Source organism: Scyliorhinus canicula, chromosome 19 (assembly GCF_902713615.1).
Source record: "Scyliorhinus canicula chromosome 19, sScyCan1.1, whole genome shotgun sequence".
Lineage (NCBI taxonomy): Eukaryota > Metazoa > Chordata > Chondrichthyes > Carcharhiniformes > Scyliorhinidae > Scyliorhinus > Scyliorhinus canicula.
The window spans coordinates 5,265,595-5,278,550 of record NC_052164.1 but is presented as its reverse complement, the minus strand read 5'-3'; the positions used below and the strand labels follow the sequence as shown (position 1 = coordinate 5,278,550).

The 12,956-nt window shown below is 39.6% G+C and overlaps 1 protein-coding gene across 1 annotated transcript; it reads left to right on the top strand.

Moving 5' to 3' along the window:
- Window positions 1-9,245: 9,245 nt before the first annotated feature.
- On the top strand, window positions 9,246-11,061 carry hoxb13a (homeobox B13a). The gene is made up of 2 exons (XM_038779389.1): window positions 9,246-9,944; window positions 10,358-11,061. The coding sequence occupies exons 1-2, from the start codon at window positions 9,269-9,271 to the stop codon at window positions 10,603-10,605; spliced, it is 924 nt and encodes a 307-aa protein (XP_038635317.1). The 5' UTR covers window positions 9,246-9,268; the 3' UTR covers window positions 10,606-11,061.
- Window positions 11,062-12,956: the final 1,895 nt, after the last annotated feature.

Genomic DNA, 12,956 nt, shown 5'->3' with positions numbered 1-12,956 from the left:
ACAGTATAAACTTGTGCTGAAGACTAAAGGAATTAAAACTTTAGGCTAAACTTCCTAAACAGATCCTTTCTTAATCGTCAGGCACCCGAAAATGTGTTTAAAGCTACCAAAGACAATTTTAATGAGGAAAAGATTGTGGAGGTGGTCTGATGAAGGTTTTTTAAAAAATATACATTCAATGTATTGCAAGGAGTAAGTCCCACAAACTAGAAGAGTGTAAATTGGGGAGATGCAGTTATGTCTGAGATAACAGGGATACATTTTTCACCTACCCAACAACAAGGTAAACTTTCCCACTCAAGGTTTTGTTTCAAATGAGGGGAGCGAGCATGATAAGAAACAAACATAAATTGTAAGCCCTGCCCAACAACACCCCATCTGTGAAGGAGGCACACACAAACAGAACCTAATCAAATAGGATGTTTAAATCACTCGAATGTGCGTGCAGGAAAAGGCTTTCTATGTGACGCTATCTTTGAAATGTGGTTCAATGCATAAGCAGCGTGTGGTAGAAGTCAAAACTCCTTTCCAAACTCCATGTGTATTTTGTGAAATTATATCTTCAAAAGCATCTCTGCTCTAATGCACTGATACACTTTAATCTCTGCATTTTTTAGTGAATTAAACACGTATGTTCCGCACATTTCGCTTCCACAGTCACTCATATATGCATTCCTTTCATCGTATATCCCATAGTCCAACGAGAGTGCAACAAAGCCACGGCCTAATGGTGTCAAGTTCAAGGTCAGAAAGCTCTGTCTGTTCCTGAACCTGTTTTACGATTTGATTGGATTATTGCACAACATGGCGTATTTGCTCATTCGAGACTAATTAAGCAGGAATGGTTCATTCTAAGACTGTATTTATCTTTTCTTTCTGCTTGTGTTTATATTTCTAAGCTTTCCGTCTCTGTCTTCGTTTCTCTGTCCCCACCTCTCCGTTTGTCTGTTCGTCTGCCACTGTGTGACTGTCTCTGTCGCTTTCTGCCTCGATATGTGTGCACCCCCACCTCTGCCTGTCCGTCTCTCCCCCTCCCATCTCTGTTGCTATTTCGATTTGTCTCTCTCACTCTCTGCCTCTGCATCGCTCTATTTATACCTCATGACAGCTCTCTGTAACTTTTCTGTTTCTCAAAGGTTAAAAAGAGCCACTGGTGGCTTAATACGCATCATTCCAATATTCACCTTCGATTCTATTGGGTAGATTTTATGTTTTAATTCTGACTCCAGGCAATGTAGAGTTAGGTGACATAAATGCACATTCTCTGTTATGTGAATAAAATGGAAATGCGCCACTTGTGGACAGTTTAATGACGGCGCGTTTACCATATGAAAAATCATTGATCATTTACGACACAGAAGGGGACCGTTCGTCCCACCGTGACCATGCCGGTCGATGAAGGGCTATTGAGCTTGATTCCACTTTCCTGCATGAGGTCAGTGGTGCCGCCAGGTCCGACTCTTCAATTAAGCATCCAAGTTTTTCCTTATGGAAGCCCGAATAGGAATTATTTTCCATTTGTAGATACATAGATTTTTTGGAAAACAAACCTTTATACCTTGGTTGACAAGCAGGGGAGCAATCATTCATTTTGCAATAACATGCAGTTCAAAACATCATATGCAAATAGTAGCCTATAATCCTATGCCTATACTCTCCCTCCCCTCCAATACCAACTCACTTGATTCCTCGAGCATGTTCTGCCGTTCCATAAGATCATGGCTGATCTGATTGTAACGTCAACCCCATATACAGCCTACCCCAGATAACCTTTCACTCCGTTGCTTATTGGGAATCTATCTACCTCCACCTTCAAAACATTGAGCGTCGCTGCTTCCACCAACTTTTGAGAAGAGAGTTGAGAAAGAGGGTTGAGGAAGAGGCGGCACGGTGACACATTGGTTAGCACTGATGCCTCACAACACCAGGGACCCGGGTTCTGTTCCAGCCATGGATGACTGTGTGGATTTTGCACTTTCTCTCCGTGATGCTCCGGTTTCCTCCCCCATTTCAAAGATGTGCAGTTTAGGTGAATTCCCCATGCTAAATTACCCCTCACTGTCCAAAGATGGGCAGGTTAGGTAGGGTTACGGGGATGGGGTGGGGGAGTGGGCCCAGATCGAGTGCTCTTTCGGTGGGTCGGTGCAGACTCGATGGACCAAATGGCCTCGTTCTGTACTGTAGGGATTTTATCATGGATTCTATGAAAGACCTAGGACCCAACGGGAGAAGAAATTCTCATCTCTGTCTTATGTGGGCGACACGATATCTTTCCAGTTGGGGAAAATCATTCTGCCTCATTCTCTCCCAATATTCTTTACATGTGGTTATCATTTGTCATTCGCTCAAAAACATCTTTGTGGCTGGACAAACAAAACATAATTGCCTATTAGTTATGTCACACAAACTTGCAAAATATTTTTGGATCCAATGTTAAAAGGACAATGTAACTAAGCCAGTCCTAATCCATGGTCCACAGCAGAAAAGTTTTTAAAAAAAATTTCTTTGCTGAGTGGCTCTTTGTTTATTTTCAGGATTTTGTTTTAATTTTGCATTTACAACATTATTATTCAATCCTGTTTTACACTCATTCATTTTCCGTTGCACGAATTGAATTGTGCACCATTATATTCGCCACCCGTATCCCGTTTAAATATTGTTAATATTTCGGATGCAACTTCGACTGGAGAGGGATAGTTCACAGGAACAAAATGACCACTGAACGTGATTCATTCCTTTTATTTGATGTGATGTAAAAATAGCATTTGCCATTCCCATTAGGGAATATCGACCACAACAAAATCAGAAAGTGCTGGGGGAAAAAAATCAACATGTCTGCCAGCATCTGTGGAGAGAGAAACTGGCGACCAATCAATATCTGAACGATTCGCTCGATGAACCTCATCAGGCCTTATTGACGGAAATTCGACGTGGAAGGGAAGTTACATACAAGTGGTTAAATTGCCAGAGGAATAACATTATTCGTCATCATGCTATTCGGCACCAACTTAGTAAAATGATTAGATTGATTATTAAGGCCATGGAACGATGTATCCACTTGAAAGTTGGGTCACATGAGTTTTTGTATGGTTAATATGCACCCTTGCATGGCTGCCTCATAGCGCGTGGAACTCAGGTTCGATTCGGGCCTCGGGTGACTGTGTGAAGCTTGCACATGCTCCCCGTGTCTGTGTGGGTTCGGGTGCTCCGGTTTCCTCCCATAGTCCAAAGATGTGCAAGTTAGGTGGATGGGCCACGCTAAAACAAATGCCCCTTAATGACCAAAGGTTGGATGGGGTTACGGCATGGAACGGGGGATTGGCCGAGGGAGGTTGCTCTTTCAAAGGGACGGCTGAATGGCCCAAACTGTAAGGATTCTATGAACATATTGTGTGAATATACTTAAATATATATCCCCAAAATGATCAATTTTCAGCCAGGTCTATTTCGGGAGTTTGGCGATATTTCGCCTTGATTACTTGATTTAAGTGAGTGTTTCCATCCACAAAAAGAACAATTAAATACAATGCTCTGAACAAGAGGCATCCACACTCAAAACGTTAACTCTATTTTCTCTCTCCCCAGATGCTGCCAGATCTGCTGCGTTTTCCCAACATTTTCTGTTGGAATTTTAAATACAATGCGGTTTGGACACAAATCGACAAACTGAGAAAAAATATATGGCAACAGTATTGAGAAAAAACATTTAAACGCTCCTGTTTTCAATGTTTTATTTGTGAACTTTTTTTTAATGTATAACTCAAAAATAACAATACAGATTGAGTTATTATTGCAAAATAAATCTAAATTCAGCTATGACAAAGGGGAGATTCACCTTTCTGGATTATCCAGTTTTGAGTTACACAAATGAAGACGTTTGTTTACAAATCATTGAGAATTTATCTTCATTATATTAATGAGGACCCAATAATCGAAATGCACAAAATAATATAATACAAATAAATGTAAGGGCAATCGAAATTATTTTGTTGTATCTGTGATGGAATATGACAGATTATTTAACTTTGAATTATTTGGCCTAATGATATTAGGCCTAATAATGGCCCTGATATACATTGTAGTTGAATCATCTAGCAAGTGATCATGGGGGGGGGGGGGGGGGGGGGGGGGAACCAAGCTTTCGAAACACTCATTTCAATACTTACAGATGGTACAAATGTGAAAATATGCGGCACATTCGTTGTAAGCGGGGATCTAGAACGACTACTCGCACGGATTGTCAACGTTTCCAGAACGCCATTTCATCAATCTCAAATAGATTTATCTTTGTTCAACAAACATTCAAACGGGTTTACTAAAGTATCTTAAGTTGTGCACGTTTTCTGATGAGAAATAAATATTTAACAGGGCTAGGGTGGGGTGAAATTACTCTTACGCCGTAAACATACATAAGTCATTGACCGGATCAGTGCTCGGTGATTAGAACGGCAGCGAACAAGGGGAAATCCTGCAATAGACACGGAAAGCAAATGTTTGCGGGCTGCCTGGGCATGGTTGCAATGGCTCTTCACAGTTGTGCTCCAGTTGCTGACTTTGTTTTTCTCTCTCAGATACTGCCATTCTTTGTCATTTCTTAAAACGGTGCATTTCGCCCCAGTCATGTCCCGGGTGCTCATGCGACCTTCACTAAATACCTTCATAACCTCCCTGCACCAATCCCCACAGATGCTATCTTTCAAGGTATCATGCTAGTCTCACAAGAAAATCTTGGAGAAAAATACAGAACTATTTTCATGCAAAGACTATGATATTATAAGCTGCGCTGGTGAAAGTGTGCCTTTTTTCGAATTATAAAGATTTCAAATAATATATTAAAAGGCGATGGAATTCAGGGTACTGGATACAGGGATACTGAATTCAGGATAATTGTTCTCCACGTCGAACCGTGTTATCATTTCTTTATGTAGAATACTGAATGTGAGCGTCGCCCCTTGCTGGGAAAACCATTTCATATAAATAACCAATATTGAAGCTAAACTGTGATTCCTGCAATGTTTTGAAGGAAATAAACTGATAGTTAATCAGATAAATTTTGCCAGTCATTGTCGTGGCCTGGTAACATTTTAATTATCTACTCTGTTGCTGAATCTAAATGACTCCCACTCTGTCGTATAGTTTGCAATACCCAGATGCCCGGGGAAGACAGAAACAAGCTGTTATGCAACGTTAGTGTGGACAGAGCACGGGAACCAACACCTCTAAATAAATAAAGGCCCAGTGAACATACGGGGATTAACCAGTGCGGCTGGAGCCTTTGTACAACTCTGCAAGTTTTAAAAATTCAATCTGTGCATTAAACAGAAGACGCACACAACAAAATATATATTTTTTAAAGGTTTATTTAAAGCGTCTTTACTAATCTCAAGTAGCGACCTACTAATGTTTTCTTCTGACATTGTGTTCCATTTGAATGATATTTCACTCTTTTAGCTTGACGTAATTCAGATATTTTAAGTTAACGTGGGATGAAACACATCTAGATTTGTAATATACTAAAGTGATAATATAGTACACATGTGAATAACGTTTAATCAGTTTTATTTTTGCATTCTCTGAAAAAGACCCGTGCAAAACGAAGTTTTATTTAGTTTATCTCAAGTTATTTAGTTAACAGATGCTCAAGTCCGCTACAAAAGTTCTATGAAATTACTTGGAACCTCTTCGAAGGCATTTTTTCTTTAAATTAATGTGTCTCACACCGTCTTGCGAACCGCGCTGCTTAAGGAGTTTTAGCTTCCGAATGCTGTTCCCAACGAATAAAGGACGCAGTGAAGCGATGAGGGATTTTGTTTTGATGGGGCTCAGACTGGATGGAAAAGCACTTGAATGACAGCTCTCTGAGCGGCTAGACTCTTAACGTTCACCTTGACCTTGGCCTTCAGCCGTGTCTAACTCGTATGTAAAAAAGTCGGCTCTTCCTTAATTGCTTATGTCTCGTCCTCTGCATAACTTCCCTTCCTCAAGCCCCGACCCACCTCTTTTTACCCTGAAACTTTACTCAAAACACAGGCTCAAGCTTGCGAATTTCTAAAACGATTGAAATACTGCCCTTTTCACATCAAAAGCGAGAAACCACGAACAAGTGCCTTATGTTTATAGATATTTGAACAAGATAAACAGTACAAGACAAAAATCAAATTTAGAATGGAAAGGAAGCCTGGTGGCTAGCCTTTTTTATTTGTAAAATGTTTTCTGCGTCAGCTAATATATCTTTAAAACGACTCTGATTTTTAAAAAAAAATTAATGTTATACGAAGACTGGCAAATATTTAACAGCAGGCGAATAATAGAAATGTTCGGATGTGGTTTCTAATCTTCAAATCTCCCCACCCTGTTGGTGAATTTTTACTGTAATGTTGGAAAACAGAGATTTGCGGTTAGTCATATATGACAACATTAATACTTCACTTGTGTATTGTTTAATACTTTTAAAACATTTCTGGCACAATTAAGAGGTAGTAAAAATAATCTTGTGAGTTGAGCTTTCACAAACAGAAAGAGAGAAGGGTAAATAAAAAAGTATTTTTAATAACTGTCAGAGGGTGGTTTGGACCAGACGCAGCATTTGAAAATGATGGTAGGAAATCTGAATTTCAGTGGACTTGGTCTTCCAGAATGCGTTGTTCACTTGTTAATATGTTTGGCGCTTTGTGCTCCATTCTTCCTATAAGTGGTTTATTGAGCTACAGAGATGTTTCTTCGCTCACTTTCACTTTTATTTGAATTATTTTAATGGAAGCTCATTTGGCAGACTGACAATGATCGGGATGAATGGTAGAATCTGATATTTGTCGTTAAATGTTGTTCATATAAATTGAAATTATAACATATCATTTAAGCTTTTGTCTCCTGGTTTTAGCTGTGAAATGGGGAAAGACTTGCATCTCCAACCACGTCCCAGGATCTTTAGATTCTACCTCAGTGACCAGACATTTGAAATTTAAATCCTATCTCTTAATGCTCTCTCATTTATTGGCCCGTCGATATGCATGAATTCAACGGGAAAAAAATAACATTTTGAGGTTAACTACGCTATTGACCAGTGCCAGCTTTGCTCAAGATTGATAGTAACTTTCTGACCATCATCTAGGAATTTTATTCGTTTTATAACAATACCGGTGTCATCAATTACAGCAAATGGCCGTTGATAAAGCAGCTGTTTTTATTTTTAGAAATAAATTTTCAACCTACGCCATAATTTACACACTGTTCTTTAAAAAAGTGAGCAGGTTTGGTCAGTTATATTTTCAAGGTTGATCATAATTCGGGGGAGTTAAAAAATGAACAAGAATCAGTCTTCCTGCACTTCTCAATATTGCCACATCATTCCAATATGTTACTGCCACGGTGTAAAAGGAATGAACAAAAATGTATCTTTCTTCTTTCTCTGGATGAGAAGACCCGCACCAAGGCCTCGTTTGAATCGACTAGTACATGACACAATGTTGGAGCTTTTAAAATCAGGTTTATGAGCGTTACTCGCAGCCGGATTTTTAAATTAGTATGAACCTTTATGCTCGTGTGACCTCATATTCAAACAGTATCAAACCCTCTTAAGTGATAGCTTCGCCCATAATTTGCAAACAACAATAATGCTGCTTGCATCTATAGCACCCTTAATATAACAGGCGCACCCTCTGCTTCATAAATGAGGCTGAATCACGAGGAAAATCAGGGTCATCTATTTATGTCCAGACTTCAATCCTGGCGAAGTTGGAATTTGAATTTGAGTTATTTAAAAACTTAACAATTTCAGGCATACGCAGGTTTCAATTCATTTGGCATAAAATAAAAAATGATTCTAAGAAAATGTTGAGCCCGTTAGGAAAAGTCTAGATATTTCTTGGGAAAGAAGAATGCGGTTGTAAATTCGACAATTCTACCGTGGAACAAACTACACAATCTGAAAATGAAACCAGAGATTGAAATCTGAATAAACCTTGGTAATGTTTCGGTAAATAATTACCGATAAGACAGACCCTCACTATAAGAGCGACCGCAAACTTAATGCAAATTCCTATTGTTGCATATCAATCCCCGATATAAATCTACGTCACTTACCAAGACTTTAATGAATGAAACCGATTTGTGGAGAATATATGAGGATCTGAGGTGAAAAGAGTACACTGTAATGACAATAGAATTCCAGGCTGCAGAATGCACACTTTCACAGTACTGTAATATGTCGTAACCGGAAAATCGCATAAAAATTGCGAACACTCTTAGCAGGCGCCTAATGTGGCAATGCCATTTCCATTTAAACTATTAGATTTAGTTTATGTGCGGATCGCGTACAGTTAACGTAAACCCGTTCATAGGTGTTTGAATCGAATTTATTATATGTCATTTATTTTATTTGGACTCTACATATCCAGGATTTATGACAGAATATGTTGTTCAAAAGCGTTTATGGCCGTGTGCTGACCTACGTGTGTGTTTTATACATGCTGTACATTCAATGGAAGGTGTTGCTATATTGCTGGAGTTAAATGTTTCCACACATTCTCGCATATCATTTGAAACGATGGGTGCCAAGTATAGAACAAATAGTTGCTTAATGTGATTTTCACTTTTAATCGTCTTTTTTAAAAATACCTTCTCATAATTGTTAAGATTTGGTGCCCCGTCAGATTCTAACTAAGCAACCAGACTCACAGCAGTTGCAAAATACAACTGGTGAGGTTTCCAGTAAAATGCCAGCCAAGAAATCTGTTTAAAAACACCCCACATGAAGTGTTTGGCAACAGCAACCCGCTTCCCTCCAGACTGAACCAGGTTCGAAATCAGTTTTTCTGACACTTGGAAGCAAAAAAAATTAAAACTCCACGCAGAAGTCTAAGGCAAAGAAATTGCCAAAGGAATCCTTGATCACCACTGCACCCGGATCGTGAAAATACCTTTATTTGGTTCATATGTTAAAACGTGATATTGTTTTGTTTACATTAACAATTTGTACAATGTACAGTCTCCAATTCAATTCTCTGGCTTTCTACAATTGCAATAACTAGACACGTTAATGAGTGCCTTTCATAATTTCTATTTTTTAGTTAATCTTTTTTTCTCTGCCAGTTCTGCAGTGAGGTTTATTATCTGTGTTTGCATAACACGTGATCCGCGGGCAGCCAATGGACGTGCGTGTTTTTTTAACCCGGGTTTGTGCGTCAGTGCAGTTAGCTGGGAGAAATTCGCTATCGCTCTCAGTTCTGCGTCTCTTAAAAGAAACTATAGACCCAATGCTGAACGTGATATGACAGTGTCACTGCTTGTGAAACCTCGCTGGGCCGATAGTGTGATGTTCCTGTATGAAGGCAACTCGGATGAGATTAGTAAGAATAACGGAGTAATGGAAGGATTTGTTGGTGCTGGGAATTTCTCTGCGAATCAGTGCAGGAATTTGATGGCTCACTCAGCACTCGGTGCTCATCCTTCACCTTTGGTTCACGGGTCTGGCTACTCAACAGTCGACGTCCCAGGCTCCGGGGTAGTGGAACCGGGCAAGCAATGTACCCCATGCCCAATGCCCCAGGCCTCCACCGCCGCCCCCTTACCGTACGGATACTTCGGCAGCGGCTACTACTCCTGTCGAATGGGTCGAAATTCAATCAAGCCTTGCACCCAGCCTGCCGCCCTATCTAGTTACCCAGGAGACAAGTATATGGACAGTCCTGTCCCCACTGATGACTACCCAGGCCGGCCAAAGGAATTCGCTTTCTACCATGGCTATGCGAGTGCCTATCAACCAATGCCAAGTTATCTGGACGTTTCTGTAGTCCAAACTATCAGTGGCGCGGGAGAGCCGAGGCATGAAGCGTTGTTACCTATGGAAGGCTACCAGCCCTGGGCCCTCAATGGGTGGAATAGCCAGATGTGCTGTTCTAAGGATCAGGCACAATCGGGACATCTCTGGAAATCCACGCTGGCAGGTAACAGGTTATTTATTGATGCATTTCCTTCACATCATTACAACCGCTACATATTTAAGTATTTTGGAAGCATTGTGAACCCTTGCAATAGGTAGCTAATAATTTGTTCCTGACAATATGCCGTAATTTACAATAAGATTCAAAAATGTGCAATTTTCTTTTATGCTTCCGGTGCAAGGAGCTCAGTAGGAATATCATCAATTTCACTGTTGCGATATAGTTTTGCACCGTAGCATGTTAACACATATGTTACAGTAGTATAGGCGTTTGCTGCATCAATTAAGTTAAATGCACCCCATTCAAATTCTGAGGAGCATGTGAGCGGGTTGTTTAATAAGTATTTTAGCATTATTTCTGATGTGCTTTTCTGCTGTGTTTTTTTTTTGGCGGGGTGTTATGTTTGCACAAAGCAGATGTTGCAGTTCACCAACAGGATGGAAGTTCCTTTCGGCGCGGGAGGAAGAAAAGGATTCCTTACACTAAAGTCCAACTGAAAGAACTGGAGAGGGAATATGCAACAAATAAATTTATCACGAAAGACAAGAGGAGGAAGATCTCGGCGGCTACGAACCTGAGCGAGCGGCAGATCACCATCTGGTTTCAAAACAGAAGAGTCAAGGAAAAAAAAGTCATCGCGAAAGTAAAAACCAACACACCTTAATTATTGCTATCTTTAAAAAAAATAAGTGAAACTGGGGAAATTTATCACAACGATGCAAAAGACGATAATGACCGACGGGGTTTAAATGCACATTTCTTTACGGAGTCTTGTCTGCAGAATTCTAACATGTCCTCTCCCTTCTTTTCATACTGTAATGGAGGATTTCTTATGGGATGCCATTAAAATGGACAAAACATACGTGCTCAGAATGTAAATTTAATTATAACGGCTCTGTAACCACACCGACATCGCTGTTTATTATCAGTTTTGTTTTAGTGAAGATATGCCAAGTATGCCTGACTGGTGTAGATGCTATTTTTTATGTTTTGTTTGGGTTCCGCATTAAACTGTCGATTTTCGGCATGACTGCAGGAGAACCGCCTAAACGCTGTTTTTAAGCAAAACGGGTTGAGGGAAAATATTAATAATAAAAATAAATAAATGTTTTGTGACTCTACTAGCTTTGTCGAATAGTGCTTTGCAGGGGATGTTCATGCGTTCATTGAATATCCATTTAATGTTAGTAATGATGGAAGTTTTGGTATATAACATATTTCATTTAATATATGGGAAACTAATGACGTGGTGATATTACTGATCTTAACTACAGCGAGATGACAGCCAGGACTCGCGTAAATGTGAAACTGTATTCAACATGTAGTGCTTTATCTTAAAATATATAAATTAGTGTGAACAATGCTAGCTTGATTTTGTTTGAAAAGTCCGCCGATGCTTGTAGCCATTTTGCACTTACAAGCAACGATGAACTTCGAATTCAATATTATGATTTAATCACAAAATAAGCCTTGACATTTTAAGATTGAGAGAAAGCCTAATCTCTCGAAGGATTTAGCTACAGCTATATTAATTACGTTTAAAATCAGAAAATATTTTCTCTTTGACTTTAAAGTAAATTAACATATTTATTTCAAGGAAGAATATTATGTTAAATAGGTACATATTAGGAGATAACTTGCTGCTTCTGTGAAAAAGAAGGAAATGGTTGGCATATAAATGTTGGAAACCAAAGTCATGAAAAGCCTGACAACATCACACAAATAATCTGAACCTTTCTGGTGCTTCACGCTTTAAAGAGTGTCTGATTTATACAATAATTGAAACCAAAACACACTTTGCTAGAAACTCTCCCCAGCCACGCTCTCCCCCCCCCCCCCCCCCCCCCCCCTCATCTTTTAGCTCTATGTGTCTATGTTCACATCATCTGGCATGCCATCAGTTTAGTGAAGAAAATGCCGATGGCCAATTTATTTGGGGTTTCATACATTAACCAATCAGATTTAATACGCAAACAAGTGAATTACATACCGATTGATTGAAACATATTTTCATTTCGTCAACAAAAAATAAACTGTCAGGTAACTATTACACGATAGAGTATCAGTTTGTTGGCATGTTAGAGCATTTACTGATATGGGGATATAGGGGCGTATGGCTGCTTGTTTGGTGTGTTTGTACTGTGCTCCCTGGATTGCATGGATTAGGTGGGGGTGAGGATTACTTTGTAAGTGAGTATTTTCAGTAACCCACTACCACCTATGGGTTCTTAGATCCAATCTTATTGACTAGCCTTTGACCTTGACCTTGACAGTCACGTGCGGATTCGCCAATGATCATGACGTTTAGCTGCTCATGAATAATCGAACGATTTTCTGTGATGTGATTTGCCAGTGTCAGCATGAGTAGAACAAGTGCGCCATCTCCTGGCTAATCGTTCTATAACAATAGTATTGCTGTCTGCATGGCCCCCTTTGTTTAAACATGTCGGATGAATTTGTACAGAGCTCGTACAGAAATAGTACAAAATAAAGGACATTTTTAAACGCGATTAAGTAAACAAATAATTGTTTTACTACAGCGCTTTCCGCATAATTCTTTGTTCAGATAGTTGATAAAATTATCCGTTTAATTACCTGAAGAACCAGTGCGGAGGTAATTTCCCCGACACCCAAGAACACGCGCGCCTGTATGGACACATGTACAGGCGGACACATGTACAAACACACACACAAATACAGACGCAAACACAAAGCCAGGCAGACTGACACAATATATTGAGCGTTGCATTACACAGTTTGGTACAATTATTTGCAGCGGCTGCTGCTTCTGGAGCCGGTACTGCTATTATAGCAAATGTTTACGTAGAAAACGATAGTCCGGATAGCCCAATGTTTAGCAAATTAGAAATAAAAAAAAGTCACTTTGACGACACGATTCAATTTTAGAGCCATTGAGAAACATTTAAAGTATCTTTGAAGATACATTATGAGAAATGAATAAGTGGCCGGGAAATAAAAGCAGCGTTTGCGACCATTACATTTAATACATGACCA